This window comes from Nelumbo lutea, chromosome 6 (assembly GCF_056320005.1).
Source record: "Nelumbo lutea isolate HS-2025 chromosome 6, American lotus-T2T, whole genome shotgun sequence".
NCBI classification, from domain to species: domain Eukaryota; kingdom Viridiplantae; phylum Streptophyta; class Magnoliopsida; order Proteales; family Nelumbonaceae; genus Nelumbo; species Nelumbo lutea.
Window position 1 is genome coordinate 15,610,646 of NC_142689.1, and position 21,548 is coordinate 15,632,193.

The following is a 21,548-nucleotide window of genomic DNA, read 5'->3' on the forward strand; positions in this document are numbered from 1 at the left end:
CTTTGAAGATACTAACTTGTACTTCATTCACAAGAGAGTTATAGTCAAGGTGCTTTGGTTCTGTTTATGTTTATTCAATAAATGTTTATTGTCGGTGCCACATAGGCGTCATCTTAACATTTTCTTTCTTTTGTTCTTTTGCATGCATCGAAAATGTAAAAAGTGAATTTTGGTTTTTGTGCCTGCCAGCCATTTGTGGAAGCTATTTTTTAAAGCTTTCACAAATGGCCAGGCATTTATTCACTGTTACGATGATGTGACGCCTAGTTGTCATAAACGGTTGTAATTATTGCATTTCTCGGTTTTACCAAAAAATAAACTACAAATGTTTATTCAATAAATATAAGCGGAACCAAACACATGTAGTATGTATTTGTAATTGTGGGCTTTTATTTACTAAACGTTTATATTTGATTTATTTACAAAATCAAGAAAAATAATAATGAACTCGTTTATTGGTACTTAGGTGCCACCAGGTGGCATTACGCACCATATCAGCAAAACGGTGAATAAGTGCCTACCTGTTAGGGGAAGCGCTAAAATGAAACTTCCCCCAATGATAGGGACACGCATAAATCAAAGCTTGCTTTTGCAAGTCTCTATGAAATGTTAAATGCCTATCACAAAATATCCACAGGATAAAGTACAAGCATAATTATGACCAAAGATAAGTGACTTTCTATTCTTCTTTCTCTTCACATTTCTCTAACTCTTAGAAAGCCGAAAACCAAAGAATTAAACTAGTCAAACACCAAAAGCAATCAAAATTAAATGATTAATTCAGTTCGATTTTGGTTAAGAGAATTTCAAAAACCAATAGTGCTGAGTTGATTTAAAAAAGAACTCACGATTTGGTTGAACACCGCTGGATTGCCCATTATTTGAGAAAACGACAATGCTTCCAAACATTGAGTTCAAATCTGCCCCCATAGAATTGTGCTAAAAATATCTCACGTTCCAATTGTGTATTTGGAACATCTCTTAATGGAGATCACATCTCAGCCCCACAAGGCCCCACAACACATTGTGAACAAATCTTGATTATATATCAGTCTTGATAATGTCATTGGGAGATGTTCCCAATACACAGTGGGGATGTACTATGGGAAATTTGGGGCGGAGATGTTCTCAGTAAACACTGAGATGTGCATGCGATGAGTTTTTGTGATGGGATTCAGCATAGAAAGTAAGGAGATATTCACGATGCAAGGCTGTATAGGCTGTTCGAACAGTGTTCGAACGGGCCTTCACTGACTGAAGACGACCTCGGAGTTTTTGGAGCGCATCCTGTGGAGGCAGATGTGAACTAACCAACCAATCATCAGCTACATTAAATAAGAGGGAGAGGAAGAGAGCGTGGAAAGATGAAAGGTTTCTTCTCCAAAAGTACCTTCTTAGCGATTTCATTGATTGCGTCGCTGTTCATTCGTCTCTCTACTTCGTCAGAATCGTCGCTTTATCGCAGTTTGCAGACCAGCGTTTTATTCTCTCTATGCTTGGACAGTTGGGACGACCAACGAGCTCCCTTTATTTGCGCATTGACCATTTAATCCCTTTCTATTTCAGACAATCCCCATGTTGTCCTTAAAAAGTTCTAAGAAAACCAGTTGATAACCGTTATAATCAATGAATCTATGCTATCCCAAAAAAGCACCGAGAGAGAGTGATTAGCGGAACTAACGGAAGTTAAAAACGTTGATGGTTTGTTGACGGGCTTTGACTGAACCACCAGCGCTGGAATCAGTTCATGCGCGGGGGTAATTTGGAAAGGGGAAGAAGACTTCTAAACAACTGTACTGCTTCTGCTTGTACCTTCTCTGTTTTCACTCTAGGGTTTCTCTAGAGCTTCCAATTCCAAACGGTAGTGGGACACAGGGTCTCGTAGTTGATCTGTTGGACACTAATTATGTGGCGGTCTTTTTGGAGATCTATCGATCGCTTCTCCGTTCAACACTTCAAGTACGTTTAAAGCGAATGAATGCATGAATCTTTCGGATCTCAGTTATTGTTGCTTCTTTTATGAAATTGCAAATGACCTAGTTGCGTAAAACTCGCAATTGATGTTCATTTTGTTTTTGGGCAAAACTTTTCTTGGATCTAGTTGATTATTGGGAAACTGAGACTGCTTGGTTTGCTTGGATCTAGTTGGTTCTATGAAATATATACATGCAAATACAATGTGTAGTTAATTAAACTTGGTACTCTGTGCTTCTTCATTCATGCATTACTTTTGGGTTTGAGAGAGTTTCTATGCCTTCAATGCCTGCCCATTTTAAGGTATTTGAGTTTCGTTTAACTAATTCTACGTCCACTGCATTATCTACTTAGATTGATGAATTAATTCTACTTTTGCATCAATTGTTTCAATGGAAAATAGTTTAACGTGGATAACATGTTAAATTATGTGGATATTAAGGGATATTGGGATACCCGAATCAAAACATGGTTTCCACCTGACAAGGAAGTTCTCCGTAGGCATGAATCTCAAGGAGAATTCAATAGCAAAGACATCAATGAACTTTTCATAAGGGCATTTTGTAACATTACATGACTTGACTAGGCTTGTTGATGCAATGCAGTAATATTAGCTCACATAGGGATCCAAGATAATGGGATGTTCAATTTGGAAATAGGATAGGCTTCTACTTACAATAATCTTTCTGTGAAGACCTTTGGTTGACAAATGTTACTTCAGTAGTTAGGTTCCCTTCAGCTTCCAGCCTATCAAATGGAGTTGAAGGAACTCATTGAGGCTGGGCTCCTAGCTCTCCCAATATGACAATCTTTTGTACCAATCCCTATATATATATATATATATATATATATATATATATATATAAAGGAAAGCCCTCCAACTAGAGAGCTTCTCCTTCAGATACATGGCATTCTATTTTTTTTAAGAAAAAACAATATCCAAGAAATAGGTACTTTCCACTCTCAAATAGAAGCTTTTTTGCTCAGACACGTATCTTTCCACTCTCATAAAAAGTGAGAGTAGTTAACTCTGCTTTCAGAAAAAGTGCCAACTATATACATGTGGCTATCCATCAAAAAACACACTTCAAAAGATGTGGAACCCATATTAGTTTTTCTAATTGAAGTGGAGAAATTGGATGAAGGTTTGCTACTCAAGTGGAGAAACACTTCAAAAGGTCTGCTATCCATCCAAGTGGAGAAATTGGATGAAGGTCTGCTATTCAACTCCTAGATTCTCAGTGCTAGTAGATGGGACAGCTAAAGGATATTATAGGAGTTCTAGAGGTCTGAGGCAAGGGGACCCATTGTCTCCTCTTCTTTTTTTAATAGTAATGGAAGGTTTGAATAAGATGGTAGATAAAACTGTGGAGAGGGAGCTGCTGGAAGGCTTTCAGGTGGATCCCAATGGAACTGCCATTCCAATTCTACAATATGCTGATGACACTCTTTTCTTTTGCAAGGCCTCAGAAGAGCAAGTTCTGAATTTGAAGTATATTCTTTACTGGTTTGAGATTATTTCAGGTTTGAAAGTAAACCTTGCAAAAAGTGAGATAATAGCTGTTGGTGATGTTGCTAACATTCAGGGTATGGCAGACTTGTTAGGCTTCAAGGTTGGTCAACTGCCATCAAATTATTTAGGGTTGCCTTTGGGAGCTAAATGCAATTCAAAAACCATTTGGAACCCAATATTAGAAAGAATGGATCAGAAATTGGCCACTTGGGAAGCAAGGTATCTCTCCAAAGGAGGAAAAGTAGCTCTCATCAAGAGTGCCCTAGCATGCTTACCAATGTACTTCATGACCCTATTTCCTATTCCTTCAGAAGTGGCAGAGGTGTTAGAAAGAAAGATGAGAGATTTTTTGTGGGTGGGGTGGAAGGATTCTCACAAATATCATCTTGTTAACTGGGGGCAGATTTGTAAACCTCTATCTCAAGGGGGTTGGGGTTAAGGAGATTAAAATCTTTCAATCTGGCTCTTCTAGGAAGTTGGCTTTGGAGGTTTGCTAATGAACCTGATAACCCATGGAGAGTAGTCATAGCAGAAAAATATGGGCTGGATGAAAGGGGCTGGGGAAGCAGTCCACCCATGTCTACCTTTGGCTGCAGTCTATGGAAAGGTATAAGCAAAGCTTCTAACCTGTTCAGAAGGGAAGTCAGATTTAAAGCTGGGAATGGGAGAAGGATTAAGTTCTGGTTGGATTCCTGGACAGGGGAGAACTCCCTAAAGGAGATGTTTCCTACACTGTTTAATGTGGCTGAAGATAAAGAAGCAGTGGTGGCAGATTCATTTGTGTTAAGGGAGAATGCTGTTTGCTGGGCCCCTACCTTTAGAAGGGACTTCAATGATTGGGAAATTCAGCAGGTGGGGAATCTCTTGGTGTTGCTTCAGTCCCAGGTGCTGAATTTACAACCTGAGGATGCTCTAGTATGGAAGGGGACCAAAAGTGGGGAGTTCTCAGTTAAATCCTTGTACAATGCTGTAAGGGGAGGTTTTGAAACACCCTTCCCAAGCCGGGCCATTTGGGGCACAGTGGCTCCCTCTAAAGTAAAATTTTTTGTATGGGGGGCAGCCTTGGAGAAATTTCTCACCAAAGAGATGCTGGCAAGAAAAGGTTTTAATTGCAGTGGCCTGAGGTGCAGCCTCTGTGGTTGGGAAACAGAATCAGTAAATTATCTGTTTTTATACTGCACTTTTGCCTCAGAGATCTGGAGCCATTTCTTAAGAAGTCTGAAGGTAAGTTGGTGTACGCCAGCCTCAGTTAAAGCCTGTATGGAGGTTTGGCAGATCCGAGGGATGACTAAGAAAGGAAAATTTTGCTGGTCTTCCATTCCCTTAGCAATAATGTGGGCGGTGTGGTTAGAAAGAAATAGTAGGGTCTTTGATCTTAAATCCTCTACTGCAGCTGAAGTCATCAATTTGGCTGTAGGTTTAGTTAGGAGTTGGCTATCTATACTTACTGAATTTAAAGGGGATATTTCTGACTGTAATATTTTGAGGATGGACTTTTTTTGAGGTCCTTCTGTTTTGATGTGTACAGATTCTCATTGTACAAAGGACCTTTATATCAATACAATGATACTTTACCTTTGCTAAAAAAACAGTGATAGAAAGAAAGAGAAAAAAGTGTTTCTTGGAGAGAAGAGAAGAGGAGAAAGAGAAGAAGAGACGGGAGAATCCAATAATGATCTGGCTGCCCCACTCATTTATCTTATATACCCACAAACTAAAAGAGATTACAATGACTAATATACCCTTAATAGGGTGGTTTCTGCTAATAACATAAAAACAGTCGTTAAAAGTAAACATAAACTAATGGGCCTTGGGCCCAATAACAGTAACTAGTGATGCTGCATAAAAAGGAACAAAAAACTGCTGAATATCTCAACAAAAGGTGTGATTATTTAACCCCATTTGAAAATCATAACGCCCTCATTGATTTGTTGGAGGATGATCTGAAGTTGGATGTGGTGACAATTTCACTCCAAACAAAAGCTGGTTTGCTCTTGATTTCAAAATGGAGCCCATGCTCTAATGGAAAAGATTTGTTAATTTCGAAAAAAGTAATAGTGAGAATTCTGGGCTTGCCGTTTTATCTGTGGAGGCGAGATTGCTTTGACTCAATTGCTGCCACTTGTGGAAGCTGTTTATCAGGCTGGTTCTTACAAGAGTTACAAGACCTAAAGGTATCTCTAGAAATATCAAACTTTTCTTTGATGGAAGTTGGTTTTCAGTGTGGCTTGTGACATCCATGGAAGCTAGGTTGTGGAGGGAAGGTCACAGGGAGGAAGACGAAAGGTTGGAATTCGAAGTGCTATGTGGTAGGCAATGGTTGGTGGATTCAATTGAAAATAGACTCCCCATGGAGATGGAAGGTCAAGGTTTTGAGTTAACAAAATAGGAGTGTGCAATCCCATTAAATGAACTTAAATACAGGGAATGAGAAGAGACATAGTGTAGGGCTTCGGTACAAATGTTAGAGAGAAATAGTCTCGTACTTGTGGCTTCAAAGGTTGGGAAAAGACAAGGATTGAAGATGAGAGGTTGGGTTGCTTGGTGTAGACTGAAAAGACAAGGATTACAGAGCTGTCTTCACCAAACTCGGGGGGTTTTGTTTGGTGTAGACTGAAATTTGTGGGAAATGAGGATGCCTTGCTTGCGAAAGGAAATAGTGATGTCATTTTCTCAGAAATTAGGGAAGTCATGGAGGATGGTCAGCGAAAGGAAGGAGAAATTGCAATTGCAGAGATTCGGGGTGAAAGCAGTGTTAGATTCTTGATAATGAGGTCTCAAGGAAGGCATTGATTGGCGGTTGAGAAGAATTAACAGGGACATTAGTAGAGGTTCAAGTCGAAGGTAATAATTTTCCTCGAGTAGGAGACGAAGAGGGAGCTGTGGAGACAGAAAATTAAGATGGGGGAGGGAGACCAATGAAGCTGATGCCAATGGAGATAAGGGTCTTGGAGGTACAAAGATGCAATGCAATGAACTCTGGGGAGATGAAGGAGACAGGTGGGTGGGGAAATAGAGGGGAAGGTTGTGAAGGGGAAGATGAAAGAAAGAACAAGTATAGAACTATGCCTTTGATGAAAGATAAAGATTTGGAGGAGGGAGAAGGCGATAAGGGGGACTCAAGTGATGAAGATGTGAGGGTCAATAAGACTCATGAAGTAGCAAACTCTGCTAACTTGGAGACGGTAGTGGACAAAGAATTGGAGGTGAGTAAGATCTTGGGGTTGTTCTTTCTGGGGGGCGAGGAATATGCTAGAAAGACATTCAGAGAAGTGGAAGAATCCTAAAGCATTCAGACGAAGCTTAAAAAAAAGATGTTCAGATGGATGGGGAGAGGGGGACCCCCTGTGTAAGTTGTTCTGATGGTAATGTGAGAAGGCTTAAGTCTGGAGTGAATCCCAACAGAGTTTACAGGACTGAGGATGCTGACCGGCTGTTCGAGAAAAATGCAGTTTTGGAGTTAGAAAGGATAGTTTCTGACCAAAAGGATGTACAGTTAATGGAAAGGCTCCTGTTGCAGCAAGAAGAGTTAGAAGACAGAATCTGCAAAAATTTTTCTGTGTTGCTGATAAAAAAAAAGACATAATCTGCAAATATCAGTTCTTTCAAAGGTTTTTTCCAGACTGAGAGGAGGTTTATTTGGTCTGAGACCAGTCAAAAAGGTGAAAAAAACAAAGAAGGTTATGGAGAAAAGCAATGAGGTCACTTTCCTCAAGGACGAGGTGAATTTGCGGAAGGAATTATGGCGATTCTGTAGTAAGTTGGAGGTCAGAAGATTTCTGATTGGTTATAGGGTTGTTGGTTTTTTTAGGTGGGGTAGTGAGGCATTGGGTTGGGATCTGTAGCTATATTATTGTTGCTTATGGTTCATGCAGGGGTGGGTGGCTGTGCTTTTTTTATGGTTTCTCAGGATTTGATTGGAGGGCTTTCTTTATCCTTTTTTGGTTTCATTTTATGTTTCCAATGTCTTGGGGCCAGGTGATGATTCATCACCTTTCTTGTGTTTTTTTTCATATTTTCTTGAATAAATTTTATTTTTTTATTTATCTTAAAAAAAAAGAGGTTGAGATTCTTTTGTTGATTTGCCCATGGATGCAGATACCTGGTTAATGAGCTGCAAGAGATCAAAGTTGTGAACATGATGAACAGGGTATAACAACTAATTTTCTTTTCATTTCCTTATTTTTTTTCTCATTGGATCTACTGTAAGTCATTAACAATTCTTTATTTTTTGGCTAATTTTATTTTTTCTTTTGCAGGAGTTTGTTGTGGAATTACTAAAATCAATAGTAGAATTAGTGACATATAGTGATCAACATGACCCATCTATTTTTGAGTAATAAATAATTAGTTTATTAATTGTGGTTTCACATCCTCATCATTGTTATATCATAGCGAATGTATGATTTGCATTTTCTTTCTTTGGCAGGTCATTTATGGATTATCAAATTTTAGCAGAGTTTCTCCGCATACTAAAGATCAGTAGAAATTCAATCATTGAAGCTCCTTTGCTTCACTATCTAAGTATAATGATCCAAAACCTGGCTAGTGAACATGCAATCTGTAAGATGCCAAATGCAATTAATATCCACCTCTTCCTTTTTTGTCTTCTCTTTGTTTGGTTTGTTTCTCTCTTCTTTTTTGGCATGTTAATTTGTGTTCTTGTTCTTTTCTTTGGCATTAATGTGCATTCTTCTTGACTGATCAAACTCATAATCTCATGTTATCAGTACAAAGGATTGTTTACTTGAGTAGTGGGCATGACCTTGTCTCTTTCCCTCTTTGATATTTAACAGCAATTTCATTAATATGAAAACCTATATATAAAAGTTTACATTCTGTTTTTAAAGAGGCACCTAAACCTCTCCCCAATCATGTATATTACAACTTAATCCCAGAACATATTGTTTCTCATAACTCCTTGTTTGGCTAACTTATCCGTCGAGTTAGCCAATATCTGAACCCACTGCACTATAACTGTCATGCTCCTTTTCCTCCATATAACCCTTGTACTTTCGTTTTTGTACATATAAAGAGCTTCATAATTCACCAACCATCACTTTTAAATCCCCTTCTATTATTCATTTCTTTTGCTCTCTTCACACCTTCCAAGATTCCACCATAGCGATCACTTCTCCCTAGGGGTGCAAATGGATCTGATCCGATCCTGTATTCTCAGACCTGGATAGCCCTGTTTCGGATTTTTGGATTGGATCAGATCGAATTCGGATCACCCTTATCCGATCCGAGAAGATTTGATCCGATATATATGTTATTTATTTATTTATATAAATATATAACACTTATATATATGCTATTTATTTATTTATTTATTTATTTATAAATATATTATTATATTGCATTTTTGTAAATTCGTTATATTATTTGTTTTTTTAATGAAAAACATGTATTTATATGATGAAAATAGTTGAAAAGATACTTGTAGTTTTTGTTTTTCTTTATTTAAATTGTTATATTTTAATTTTCTTTTAATAATTTATTATTTTTATAAAAATCAAAGCGGATTGGACCAGATCCGAAAACCCGATTTCCTCATTGGATTTGAATTCAGATCCATGTTTATCAGATCCGATTAGTTCGGATTTGCAAGTATCAGTGTTGGATCGGGTTCGGATATACCCTGATTCGAATATGATCCGATCCGTTTGCGTCCCTACTTCTCCTCTCAATTAGTCCCGAACTCCAATCAGTCCTGAAATTTCAACATGACTTTCTTCATTTCTCAAGTGTTCTACCTCCTTCCATTTCCTTATTATACCATTGTACTTTATTCAATGTCTTGCATTACTAATCCCCTATGGTTTACCTAATGTTTTTGAGTTGCAGACTATTGTTTCAGCAATGACTATATTAACAACATCATACTGCACCAGTACAAGTTTGATGGGGGGGATCTGGTTCCCTATTACGTATCATTTTTAAGGTTTCAAGCTAATATTCTTTATCCGTTCATTGCTATTGGTTCTGTGTAGAATCCTGTGTGAATTCCAATTGATTAGAAGATATAAAAATAGCTTAGTGCTGCTATGTTTTTCATTTTTTTTTTTTGTATAACTATATGTTAAAAAAGTAGAAGAATGCTTCTCTTACTACTTTATCTCTTGCTTATATCAGAACAGTTAGTGGAAAACTGAACAGAGATACTCTTTGCCTGCTTGTAAAGGTTCAAGAGGTAAATAAAACTTCACATGCTGGATTTCTTCTTTGATGTGGTTGATGCACTAATTTTGTCATAGGTTGATACTTATTAGGGTTTGACTATGATACCAGAAGAACTTGTAATCAATAAACCGGTATCATAAAATTGGTAACCAATCAGGTGGTATTTATTAGAATTCACCAGGGGGTTTGATTGGTCAAAGCTCTTTTGGAGTTCTGGTATTATGTTGCCGGCAGCGTTGATTTTTCCATTATACTCGCAGGTGTACCCTTAACATTTTTTTTTGATGCATAGGGATGAATTCCTGAGTCCAATTTGGGGAGTAAGGCCTTTATTTTACAACTTCGTTTTATAGAATATATAAAACAATGAGCATATAGGTTGTTAAATTACTAATTTTTGTGAGAAGGTTGTTTCTACTTTTTTTATGTTAATTTGATGTTGTTTTATCTGTGTTTTTTATTCTACTTTGTATCTTTAAGGGTCTGGCCTCAAACATTTTTTTGATAGATAATAGAAATGTTTCAGTAAAATGATAAGGACAATGTTACATTTGAAGTAGAACCCAAAAGATGGTAGTTAGCCACAGCTAATCACAACACAACATACAAATCAGTGTTTTGAAGCCATCGTTGACTTGGATGGTTGAACTGTTCGATCCGTCAACTGGCCATGATTCCGGGTCTGGTTTACCTAAAACTTGGTTTTTGACCAAAAACCAATAGACCAATGGTTTAGGCGAATTGGTTGATTCAATCTGATGCTATTCCAATACAAAGCAACTCAGCGTCAGTGGTCAGTCAAAAAAGGAGATAGCTGCAGGTTGCGGTCCAGTGTCAAGGAGAGAAGGCATTGCCTAGGTTGGAGGTGGAGGGTGAGACAATGGTGCTGAATGTAGAGCAAATAGCAGTTGCAGTTGGGTAAATAGAAAATTCAAATGGCTGAAAAGAGAAAAGAGAAGACACCTCTAAGCTTTGGAGCTACAGCAATGAAAAGAAAAAATTCAAATGGCTGATCAAGAACATGGAAGTTCAGTGTACTTGGGTAAAGAGAAATGCAAACTCCTTTGCTGATGGATTAGCTAGGCAAGGGGTGAATAGGGATTCTGGTTTCTGTGCTCAGTTGCAATTGTTCTTTTCCTTTTGGGTGCCTGCCCACTTTCTTGGGGAGTTAAGATACTTTAGCTCCTCTACTTTGTAAGCTTATTCCTATTTAATGAAAACTGTTGTTATTGATAAAAAAAAAAGCAGTTGCAGTTGATGGTGATGTAGGCAGACAATTAGTGCAGTGGTCTATGATGTTGGCAAATGGCCGAAATCTTCTAGACAATTTGAGTTTGACTTGGGTGGATGAGATTGAAGTGCTAAGGAAAATGGGGATGGAGTTTTAGATTGTGTGGCGAAGCATATCAAAGATATCAATCTATTTCTTGGTTTGTCATTTGACAGGCATGAACAAGATGATCATCATGCAAGCATGGTTTTGTTTCTAGTGACAAAAGGAGTTAGTCAGCAATCAGTTGGTGGAGGAAGTTTGGGGTTGGAGAGGTAATGGCTATATCTGGAAAGTGTCATAGGAGGCGTGAGATGGCATGCTTTTGATTTGGGACATAAATGTGTTTGAGGTTGTTGATTTTGTTATTAGGAAGTTTGTGGTGGTTGCTAGGTGCAAAGTTGTTTCAGATGGGAGGAGTGGACCTGCATAGGTCTGTATGGCCTGACAGTCAGTTGCCAAAAGAAGGAACTGTTGGGGTGAGAACGAGTCCCTTTCCCAAAATTTTGGGGCCTCCTAGTATGCATTGGTGGGAACTTCAACATTGTTAAGATTTGCCTTGGAGAAGAAAGGTAAGAGAAGAATTATAGTTTGATATGGTGGAGTTTGGGGATAGATTGCAATTGTTAGACTTGCTAATGAAAGGTGCAGCTTAAACTTTAGCAGTTTTAGGGGTGATCCTGCTATGTCTATATTGGATAGATACTCATTGATTTCAAGTGGGTGACATGTTCCTGAACTCGGTGTAGGTGGCTCTAGCCCATCCAACCTCGGACCATCGTCTTCAGATTTAGTGTTGTTGATCTCAAGCTTGGCTATTTTAAGAAATAGATAATGTTTTTTGAAGTTCTAGGTTTTTATTAAAAGTTAAAGGAGTGGTGGAATGAAGTCCAAGTGGCAGGGTTTGCTTGCATGAGGTTTTGGAAGAAGCCAAAACATTTGAATATTAATATCAAAGCTTGGTGCAAGGATGAGGTGGGTTGTGTGTCTCATAGGAACAAAAACCTTGGAGTTGATTCAAAGGCTCGGTGCAAAGGAGGGGGGAGGTCTTAGTGAAGTAGAGAAGAGGCAAAGAGAAATTGCAAAAGATGATCTTTTTTGGCTTGCATTGATGGAAGAAATCTAATGGCAACAGAAATCTAAGGTCCAATGGCTTAAGGAGGGTGACATATATGCTTCATTGACAAAATAGCAAGTTTGATGAGTCTAGTATTAAGGTGGGGAATCGAAGGTTTGAAGGAGAGTTGGAGGTTTCAGGCACTGACCGTGCTGTGGTTAGCTACCACAAGGAACTATTTGCAACACATGAATACATGATTTGGTGAGGCCTAGTCTGGATGGAGTTTCGTTTTGATGCATTATCAGAGGCAGTGAGTGTGTGGACGGAATGCAAATTTGAGGAGAATGAAGTTTGGTAAATCATCAATGACCTAAATGGAGATGAAGCCCTTGGCTTGGACGGGTTTTCCTTTGGTTTTTACAAGAAATGTTGGAACTTCATTAAGGTGGGCTTGCTGAATGTGTTGCAAGAATTCTATGTTAGGCTGGGATTTCCTCAAGGCAGTCAATTCAACATTCATCTTCTTAATCCCCATGAATTATGGGGCTTCTGATTTGAAGGAGTATAGACCCATAAGTTTAGTAGGAGGCATCTTCAAGATCACTTCAAAGGTGTTGGCTAATAGGTTGAGAGAGGTCTTGGGCAATCTCATTTCTTCATCTCAAGGAGCTTTTGTAGATGGTAACCATGCTTTGGCGGGGGCCTCATGCACTAGGCTGCCCTTTTGCTGTGTGCTGGGAAGTGTAGAAGGAAAGAAATATGAGAACTTTCGAGGACAAAATGAAAAGCAATGAAGAATTAGGGGCGTTGATTAGCTCAAGGATAACTGGCTGAGTTCTACCTACTTCTTCCAGAATTTGAAGTCCTTGGTAAAGAAGACTATGCAGCTTATTTTTGGTGTACTTCGAATGTTTAACTTGGTAGATTGAGATGTTTGTTGTTTTATTTGCTATATTTCAGTTTATATGTTGTTGGGTGACTCCTTATCACATTGACATTGTACCTTGTTTTCTTTTTCAATAAGTTTTCTTCTATATTTATCTTCAAAAAAAAAATATTGGGAATTGGAGGAGATTACTTCTCTACTTAATCTTTTAACTACAGTTGGGATCAGCCTTGGAGCTGAGGAGACGTTGAAGTGGATTGTTTTCAACAATGGGATATTTTCAGTGAAGTCCTCCAAACTGACTGAGTTTGAGCAGCCTGATGTAGAGTGGAAGTGGGTCCAAAGCTATTTTGTTCATCTAGTTTGCGGTTTTGGATGAGATATTAACAATTGACCATCTTCAGACCAAAGAGGGATGATCTATGGAACTGTTTCACCTTTTCTCTTTCAATGATTTATGGAGGAACTGGGCAACACTAGCAATCTGCTCTTCTTTAAAGGACAGGGTTTCTACAAACTGCTTTTCTCTTTTAATGATTTATGGAGGAACTGGACAGCAGTAGCAAGCTGCTATTCTTTAAAGGACAGGGTTTCTACAAACTGGCCCCCCCTCCGGCTTGGGAGCACCTAGGGCAACCCAGGGCCCTCTGGCTTGGGAGGAGTTCTAATTTATGAGGCTGGAGAGGTTATCCTTCTCTACACTAGTCCAATGGGCATTGGGAATCATGTCAAAGCAGAATTGCTAGCTGCCATACAAGAAGTCCTTCTTGAAATAGAATTGGGTGTGGAGCAGCTACTGATTGAAGGGGACTCTAAGATAGTAGTGGGGTGGCTAAATAATTCAGAGGAGGTCGTATGGATTTACAAGAATGAGCTAAAGAAATATAAATGGCTGACAAGGAATATGTCTGTTATAGTACAGTGGGTAGGGAGATCATCGAATGCCTTCGCTGATATTTTGGCAAAACAAGGGACAAATAGGGAAACATTGTTTTGGGCTAAATTGTAATCTTGGTACTCTTTTCCATAGTTCTTATGGTTTATGTGTTTTTTGGGTTCCCTGTTTTGGAGAGGCAACATCTTGTGCCTTCCCAAGGGTTTGCAATTTCTTCTTGATTTTAATGAAATGTTAAATATTATTTATCAAAAAAAAAGGAGACAGCGGATCACCTTCTTGTCCACTGTAATTTCTCCTACACCATTTGAATGCATTTTTTGAAGCTTTTTGGTTTTCAAGTGGTTGTCCCGAAGGAATTAGGCATGTTGGTAGCAACTTGGCCAGTAAGGCTTTGAACAAGAAGGGTATGATCTTGTGGAATCTAGTCCCTTTTGTTGTCTGTTGGTAGATTTGGTTGGAGAGAAATAATAGGGTTTTTAACAACTCAACAAAAACAGTGGTGGAAGTTATCATTGTTGAGGTTTTAGACAAATTGTGTAGTCTATAGTGGTAGTTTTTGATTATTTATTGTTTAGATAGGAAGCGGGGACTACAACACTCTTGTTGGGTCCTTTTTGAGAAGTTATTTTAATTGTTTTATGCTGTTTTATGTGTTAGCCGCCCTATAAGGGCATATTGGTTTTTGTACTCTTTATTATTTTAGATTAGAAATAATAGTGAACAGGGCGACCAGCATTATTGCTCTCTTTTCTCTCTCAAATCTCTTCTCTTCCTTTCTTCTTTCTTCTCTTCTTCTTCTTCAAGAAATATTCTTTTCTTTTACAGATTTTTATTTTTATTTTTATTTTTATTTTTATTTCAGCACCTTTCTACTTGGTGTCAGAGCAAGGTTAGGGTTACTTGAAGTTTTTTCATGCAGTCCTAGATTAGCCAATTGCATGAGGAGATAAAGGGCGGATCGATCTACTTCAGATTGCCCAGTTCTTGGATTTTTTGGTGTGATATAGTCATCAGGAGGGTGATCTATGTTATGGCATCAAATCAGGAATAACTAGAGTGCGGGGAAGAGTCCTAGTCAAGTTGGACTCTTCAATTTTGATTTGATCTTAGGCGCTCAGTTATTGTTGGACTTCTCTGGGTATTCTATAGGGGAGGTTAGGTTTCTGGAATTTTTTGGGCCTTCTGGAGTGGCCGATTCACTTTTCTCTCCATTGGGAGACAGTGAGAGGAGAGAGATTTCTCTTCGGATAGGGTTTTCTTCTTCTGGAAAGGTTTGTTACCTTTGTGTGTGAGATCGATTTGATCTAGAGGCTCTCTACCTAATTATTTTTTGCTTTTGAACTGTTTGAAGTAAAATGAAGAGTTGGAGTATCGAGTAGAAGTCCACTGGTAACATGGGTTTGGGTGTTGGAGGTAGTAGTGATATTTTTGGGTCTAGAATTATTACAACAATGGAGTTCGATGGTACAAATTATCTAGAATGGGCATAATCAGCCAAGATGGCCATTGGTGCTCGTGGGAAATTACGGTACATCATTGGAGAGGAGAAGAAACCTGATACAGATCCCTCTCAGTGGGTATAGGAGAATTACATGGTGATGACTTGGCTGTGTAACTCTATGTTACCTCACATTGGTAAAAATTTTGTGGGCTAATACTGCAAAGGAGATTTGGGATGGAGTGACTGAAACCTATTCCTAGAAACAAAATGTAGATAGAGCCTTTCAGTTAAGGAAACAATTCTTGAGTGCCCTTAATGGGGTGGCCCACACTAAAGAAACAATAAAAAAACAAGTAACAGGCCCATAACTAAGGTCCACTACTCAAAGAACATAAACAGAAAACATGACTTGAATAAAATCAAGAAACTAAGGCCCATTCAACCCATTCTCACTACACATTCAAATAAAAAAAAGTGCGATGCACATGGGAAAAAAACAACTAAAGCTCTCTCAAGAAATAGGGAACATATTTGCACTATACATCAAATTTCTTCCCAGCCCACTTTTAGCAAAAGCATCAGCCACAACATTGAAGTTCCTAGGGATCTATCTGAAGCAGCAATGGAGGTAATCAGACAAATCAAAAGTTTCTTGCAAGAAATGGGTGATCCTCCAAAGGCCTTCACTGTTCCTTTTGGCCCACCCAATGGTGTTTCTAGGAATCTAGAATCTCCTTCCACTAGTAAATACTCCACCTGTAGAGTTTTAGCTAATCGTAGACCCATCAAAAGAGCTTGAACCTCAGCCTCAGAGGCATCTTGGACTGAAACAGGGCCATTGAAAACCCAAGAAATAACCCCGACTTGTAAATAACTCCCCCAATTCCTGCCATCAGAGGACAGTTAAAGGCTCTTCTTAAACTGCCATCAAACCTCAGAGTGTAAGCACAATCAGGCCTTGGGGAAATGGGAAGCTGAGGGCCAAAAGTAGATGACTGAAGGATCTCTAACAAATTCCTGCTTAAGTCTCCATAGTGATAACCGGTGAAGGCTTTGTTTGTCTTTATCCAACAAATCAGCTGAGTCATAATCCTTTTCTTTAAACAAACTTCCAAGGCAGCTTTATTTTCAAAAATCCTTTTATTACTTTCCTCCCAAATGCATCGCATAGTAGCATGAACTGCAGTCTTATGGAAAATCCTATCCCTTTCACCCAAATTTCTACCTTTCCATTGCAAGATAAACTCACCAACTGTATTAGGAAGGACTCAAGAGAAGCTGCCTTCATAAATCAAATCTAGAAGAAATTTCCATACACTATGGGCCACCCGACAATTTATCAAGAGGCGTCAATAGTTTCTCCATTTTCAAAGCACATAATGCAGACATGAGGAGAGATGCACCACTGCCCTAGTCTTTTCTTCTGCAAGATATCACAATTATTCATCCTGCCACGAGCTGCCTTTCACAAGAAAAAGGATATTCTCAAAGGAACTGAAGAAAACCAGATCCTACTTGATGGGAAAGAGGAAGGAAAGGACCTTTAGACCAGGCTAAGGAAGAAATATTTGGCAGAGAAGGAGACATGAGGGGTGCCAGACCAAATTAACTGATCATGGGAGGAAGAGGAGAGATACATATTAGACAGCAGCAAAAGAAGGAAGGACAACTCATGCGACTCAAGGTCATTTAGATTTCTTCGGAAATTAAAATTGAAGGAAAGATTGTGTATATCATTGGTTAAGTTTGAAGACACTAGGACTTGTTTATCACACACCGGGTTGAAAAGGTTAGGAAAGGAGCTGGACAAGGGGTAAGGATCCCGCCAAAGATCTGTCCAAAGTTTTATTAGTTTACCCCATCTCCTAGACAGAACCTAAGGTTCAGTTTGAAAAGGGTAAGAGTTTGGATAATACCTTTCCAGGGGCTGGCTGAGGAAGTCCTAGCCAAAGGGAAGCTACCCCTATCAGTTCTTCTCCTCTCATGCTTGCTGCAAATTACAGATGCCCATAGGGATTGTGGTTCCTTCTTATATGTCAAAATCCACTTGCCAAGAAGAGTTGTGTTCCTCTCAGAGGTGCAACCAATACCCAAGTGGGAAGTCCTGTCCACCTTCCCATAAGAAGTCTGTTTCTCTAGCTGATTTCTTACTCTTGCTGGAGAAGGAGCCCTTGATCAAAGTAAGTCTACAACCTTTTGGAGATATAATTTTTTCCAAGTATCAAGTCTCTTCTTGCATTTTTCAATGACTGGAGCCCAAGTCTTGGATTACCTCCCAAAGGTAAGCCAAGATATTTTATGGGCCAAGGTTCCCCCTTACAGCCCGCTGTAGTGCTGTACTTGACTAACCTTTGATAGGCACATTAATACCAGTAATACTGCTCTTCCCTAAGTTGACTTTTAACCCTGTCACTACTTCATAGTAAGTCAGCACCCTCTTCAAGTTGAGGAGGAATTCCAACTTGTGTGCAATATGGAAGACAGTGTCATGTGCATACTGAAGATGAGTCAAATGTTCTCCCTACAGTTTTCCTAAGTCATAAAACCTAGTGTTAATTTTGGTTGCTTCAAATGTGTGGATACAGATATAGATGGGGACTGCTGGAATTCTTTTAATTGTTATATATATATTATTGAAGAAAAGGTAAAGCATTGATTGTATTCATTCAAAAAAGGTCATGTACTTGTATAACCATGTACAGTGAATCTTTACAAGATAGTATTCTGATCACTCCTGCCCTGCTGCCAGGGTTACGAAAACAAAACAGCAGTATGCAAATAACTTTGACGGGCAACTCCTTTGAATTGCTCTGTTGCAGCCAACCAAGAATGGATGGTGCCCAGAATCTTCCTGATTTGATCCTCCAAGGAGCTACTCCTATTCTGAAATATTCTCTGGTTCCTCTCCTTCCAAATGGACCAAGACACCGCAGCTGGAATAGTGTTCCACATTTTTCTAACCCTTTACCCTTCTCATTTAAGCCTTTCACTTTCCAAGAGAATAAGTGATCTTATTGATAATATATATTTGATAGTAATAAGGAAGTATTCATTGATTGGAAATAAATGATACTGAGAAGGTGAAGAGATATCACTGTGAATAACAAAAAGAACTAAAATTACATGAAAACTAATCATATGTTACCTACCATGCACATACTTTATACTGTTGAGTGCTAAGTCAGCTTTAGTCCTATGTTTCTTATAATTTGTAGGCATGCATCTTTGAAATTCTGTTTTTCTTAAACCTAGGGCATGGTTTCACAATGTTTTGACACTTTACCGTTAATAGGACACTGTAGTCTCATTTCCACTGTACAATGAAGCACTTAAATTTGCTTTCCATGAAGAAAAGATGATCCAGACAGCAGTACGTGCAGTGATTCTAAATATATACAATGGTATGTTATTATTATCTTTTCTTTGTTTCTGAAGTGAAGAGAAGAATATGTAAAGTATTGGATGTAAAAGTTGTTTTCTGGTATTTTGCAACGATATCCTTTTATTATGCAGTTAGCGATGAAATGGTCTATAAATTCATAACAACTCCTCCAGTCTCAGAATATTTCTCTGACTTGGTTCTGAACTTGAGAGGGAAATGCCTCCTTCTAGATGCACTTGTCCATGCTACAAAGTATGCTTCTTTCTATTTTTGTAGAGAAATCTATGTAGCTTTAGTACATCTTACCTGGTTCCATCTGAAGAATCTTCTATATTATGGTGAAATTGTTGAATTTGATGCAGAGATGCTTCCACTCATGAAATGAGGAAAAAGTTGCTTTTGGAAAGTGATAAAATTGTGGACGATCTCTACTACTGCAAGGACATAATCCTTGTAGGTGAAAGTTGCTTGGGTAGACTGATGATCAGAAATCTTCTCAGCTTATTGGTTTTACCTATTATACTACCCTTGCTGCAGATTAGCCAAACAGTTATGAGATTCTTTTCATCTGCAGTATTCCCTGTCAGAACTTTTTTTTTTTTTTTTTTAACTTCATAAGAATTCACTATGTATACCAATTGTAAATTATTTATTGATGTTTCCTTCATTATTTTCAGGAAATACAGATTTCTGCAATCACTGCCCTGTATGTAGTTTGTCGTCTTCTTCAGGTTGTTGATAGCAAAGAGTTGGTTAATTCTGTGGCATTTATAATTCTATTTCCTCATCTGGTATTGAGTAGGAGAGGTCCTATTGAAAGGGAAATAACTGGTGATACCAGTCCTAGTTCTTTTGATGACTATTTAAGTGAAATGGAAAAGTTAAGCAGTTCCAGTTCTGAATCAGAAGCAGCAGAAGACAATAATAAGAACCCACTCTTCAGGCATTTGTCAGAGTACTTTTCATCTAGTTTTCAATGTGTCAGCTATGTTATGGATGACATAAGGAGGCAAAGGTTGGTGTAAATAGGATATTTAAATTCTATGTTTTGTTGCTTATAAGAGAAACTGTGAGATTCATCATTTGCTTATTTATTATGAATTTATGATTATGAGGAAAGGAAGTTCTCTTTGTGCAGGGCTGGAATACTTTCACTGATTTTCTCTGAAAGTCAAAGTCTATTGCTTGCCTCTATGATGTTATTGCTAGTTCTATCAGAAAGCAAAGGTATATTTAAACGAGTTTATTGTTATGCCCTCCCAGAAATATGCTAACTTACTGTATTTATTATTGTCTACTGTATACCTGCAGAGCTTGATTATTTATTCTCTTCTATGCTGGGACTTCCACTAAAGAAGACAGGGGGGACACAAATGATGGTACATGCAATTTTGAATTTCCCTTTGCTTTATGATAGCAGATTAATATTTCTTAGACCTATTTGATTAAATGTCTTTAATTTGATTACCTTATTCTGAAATCCTCTTGGCCAAAAGAGGTGGTTGTAGTGTATATAGTGATGTAATATTATTATTTATGTGCCGCAAGGGGCACTTTAATCTTTTTCTTCTTTTATTTTGTATTGTCGCCCTACACTATAAATATAAAGCCTGGCGCTGCCGGCGCATCTTTTTGGCTCTCTGACATCTTCCCCTTCTCTCTTTCTTCTCTTTTCCTTCCCCTTCTCTCTTTCTTCTTTTCAACTGAATTCATGATATCAGAGCAGGGACAGCGCCCTGTAAATTATTTTCTTGATCGAAGCTCTTCTCTCTGCTTCCTTGGAGAACAGAGAAAATTAGGAAGTTTCATGAATAAGGAAACTGAAAAGACTGAGAATTGGAAAGGTGTAAATCAAGCTACCTCTCAGTGTGGGAATTCGAAGCAGCAGGTCAGAAATTCAACGGGCAGATGTAAAACTTTCGCTCAGGCTTTAATGAAATCAAAAGGTGGAGGCGTGGCAGGTTCAAATTCAAATAAAGGGCCGGGGTGGGAGCAAATGGGAGAGAAGTAAATCCTGGTGGGCCTTCGAATGGTTTGGCCTAGTCACAAGAAAGACTAAATAGACACGTGACTTTAGTAGATAATGGGGGGGGGGCTGCTGGGCTGATTAGTCCTCGCCCATTAAATATGACTCAAATGGGAGAAAATGGAGCTGTTGGACTAATTAGGCCTGGACCATTAAAAAGGAAGTCATGTGATCACTTAAGTGATCACGTGACTACAACAAGTGGTCGAATTTTGGGGGACCATTGTTTGGGTGTATCATTGTCCCAAACTGAAGTTGCAGCGGCGATTTCTTCTTCCAAACACAACTTTCCAGCTGCAGGCTCGATGAGAGGCTCTAGTTTGGGGCTTGCTTGGGTGCCGAGACTGGTTTCCTACTCTACTAGTCCAGAGAAGCTGAATCCAAGGTACAATAGAACAAAGAACAGAAGTGAAACATTAGATTCAGGGTGGATAAGTTTAGAGGACAGTACGGAAGGAGAGAACTCTGAAGGTTTTAGCCTTGGGAATATTCAAAGCAAGTGCCACTCTCGACTTGGGGAAGAAGCAGAAGATGGCTTGAAACTACTGTTTGATGATGATCTCTCTACTGCACTTCCTAGACTCTCAGTCCAACCTGACAAAGGGGAAGGAAGATTGGGCACCACCTCGGAGGAAGTAAAATCTAAGACAAAGAATTGTGGATATCTGTGTTTGGAACAAGACCAAATATAGGATATTAGTAGGGGCTGTAAAGTCAACCCAGAACCTCTTAGTAGAGCTACAAATTGCCCTGTTCCCACGGCTAACTATCTAGAGGGTGATTCTAAGGGTAACACCTCTGACTTTAGCCCAATGATTGGGATTAAAGGGTTGCCAAATCTTTCGGTAAATCCTATCTGTTTACAAAAGTCTCTTTTGAACCCGATTTTTGTTGCTACTAATGTTTCTTCTAGTC

At 38.7% G+C, this 21,548-nt stretch overlaps 1 protein-coding gene across 7 annotated transcripts in view; it reads left to right on the forward strand.

The window, feature by feature from the left end:
- The first annotated feature begins 1,164 nt into the window (after nucleotides 1-1,164).
- Nucleotides 1,165-21,548, forward strand: part of LOC148847562 (protein TRANSPARENT TESTA 9-like) — a 62,437-nt gene continuing 42,053 nt past the window's right edge. For 2 of the 7 annotated variants that reach the window (XM_088949113.1, XM_088949120.1), the window contains exons 1-12: nucleotides 1,165-1,959; nucleotides 7,586-7,637; nucleotides 7,747-7,823; nucleotides 7,917-8,050; nucleotides 9,335-9,431; nucleotides 9,623-9,680; nucleotides 18,518-18,626; nucleotides 18,739-18,859; nucleotides 18,970-19,156; nucleotides 19,285-19,622; nucleotides 19,746-19,834; nucleotides 19,919-19,986. In XM_088949113.1, coding sequence (XP_088805239.1) covers nucleotides 1,907-1,959; nucleotides 7,586-7,637; nucleotides 7,747-7,823; nucleotides 7,917-8,050; nucleotides 9,335-9,431; nucleotides 9,623-9,680; nucleotides 18,518-18,626; nucleotides 18,739-18,859; nucleotides 18,970-19,156; nucleotides 19,285-19,622; nucleotides 19,746-19,834; nucleotides 19,919-19,986 — 1,383 coding nt within the window. In that variant the 5' untranslated portion in view covers nucleotides 1,165-1,906. Of the gene's footprint in view, nucleotides 1,960-7,585; nucleotides 7,638-7,746; nucleotides 8,051-9,334; nucleotides 9,432-9,622; nucleotides 9,681-9,939; nucleotides 9,991-18,517; nucleotides 18,627-18,738; nucleotides 18,860-18,969; nucleotides 19,157-19,284; nucleotides 19,623-19,745; nucleotides 19,835-19,918; nucleotides 19,987-21,548 lie in introns of those variants that run through there. The other 5 variants (XM_088949114.1, XM_088949115.1, XM_088949116.1 and 2 more) reach the window with 5 other exon arrangements.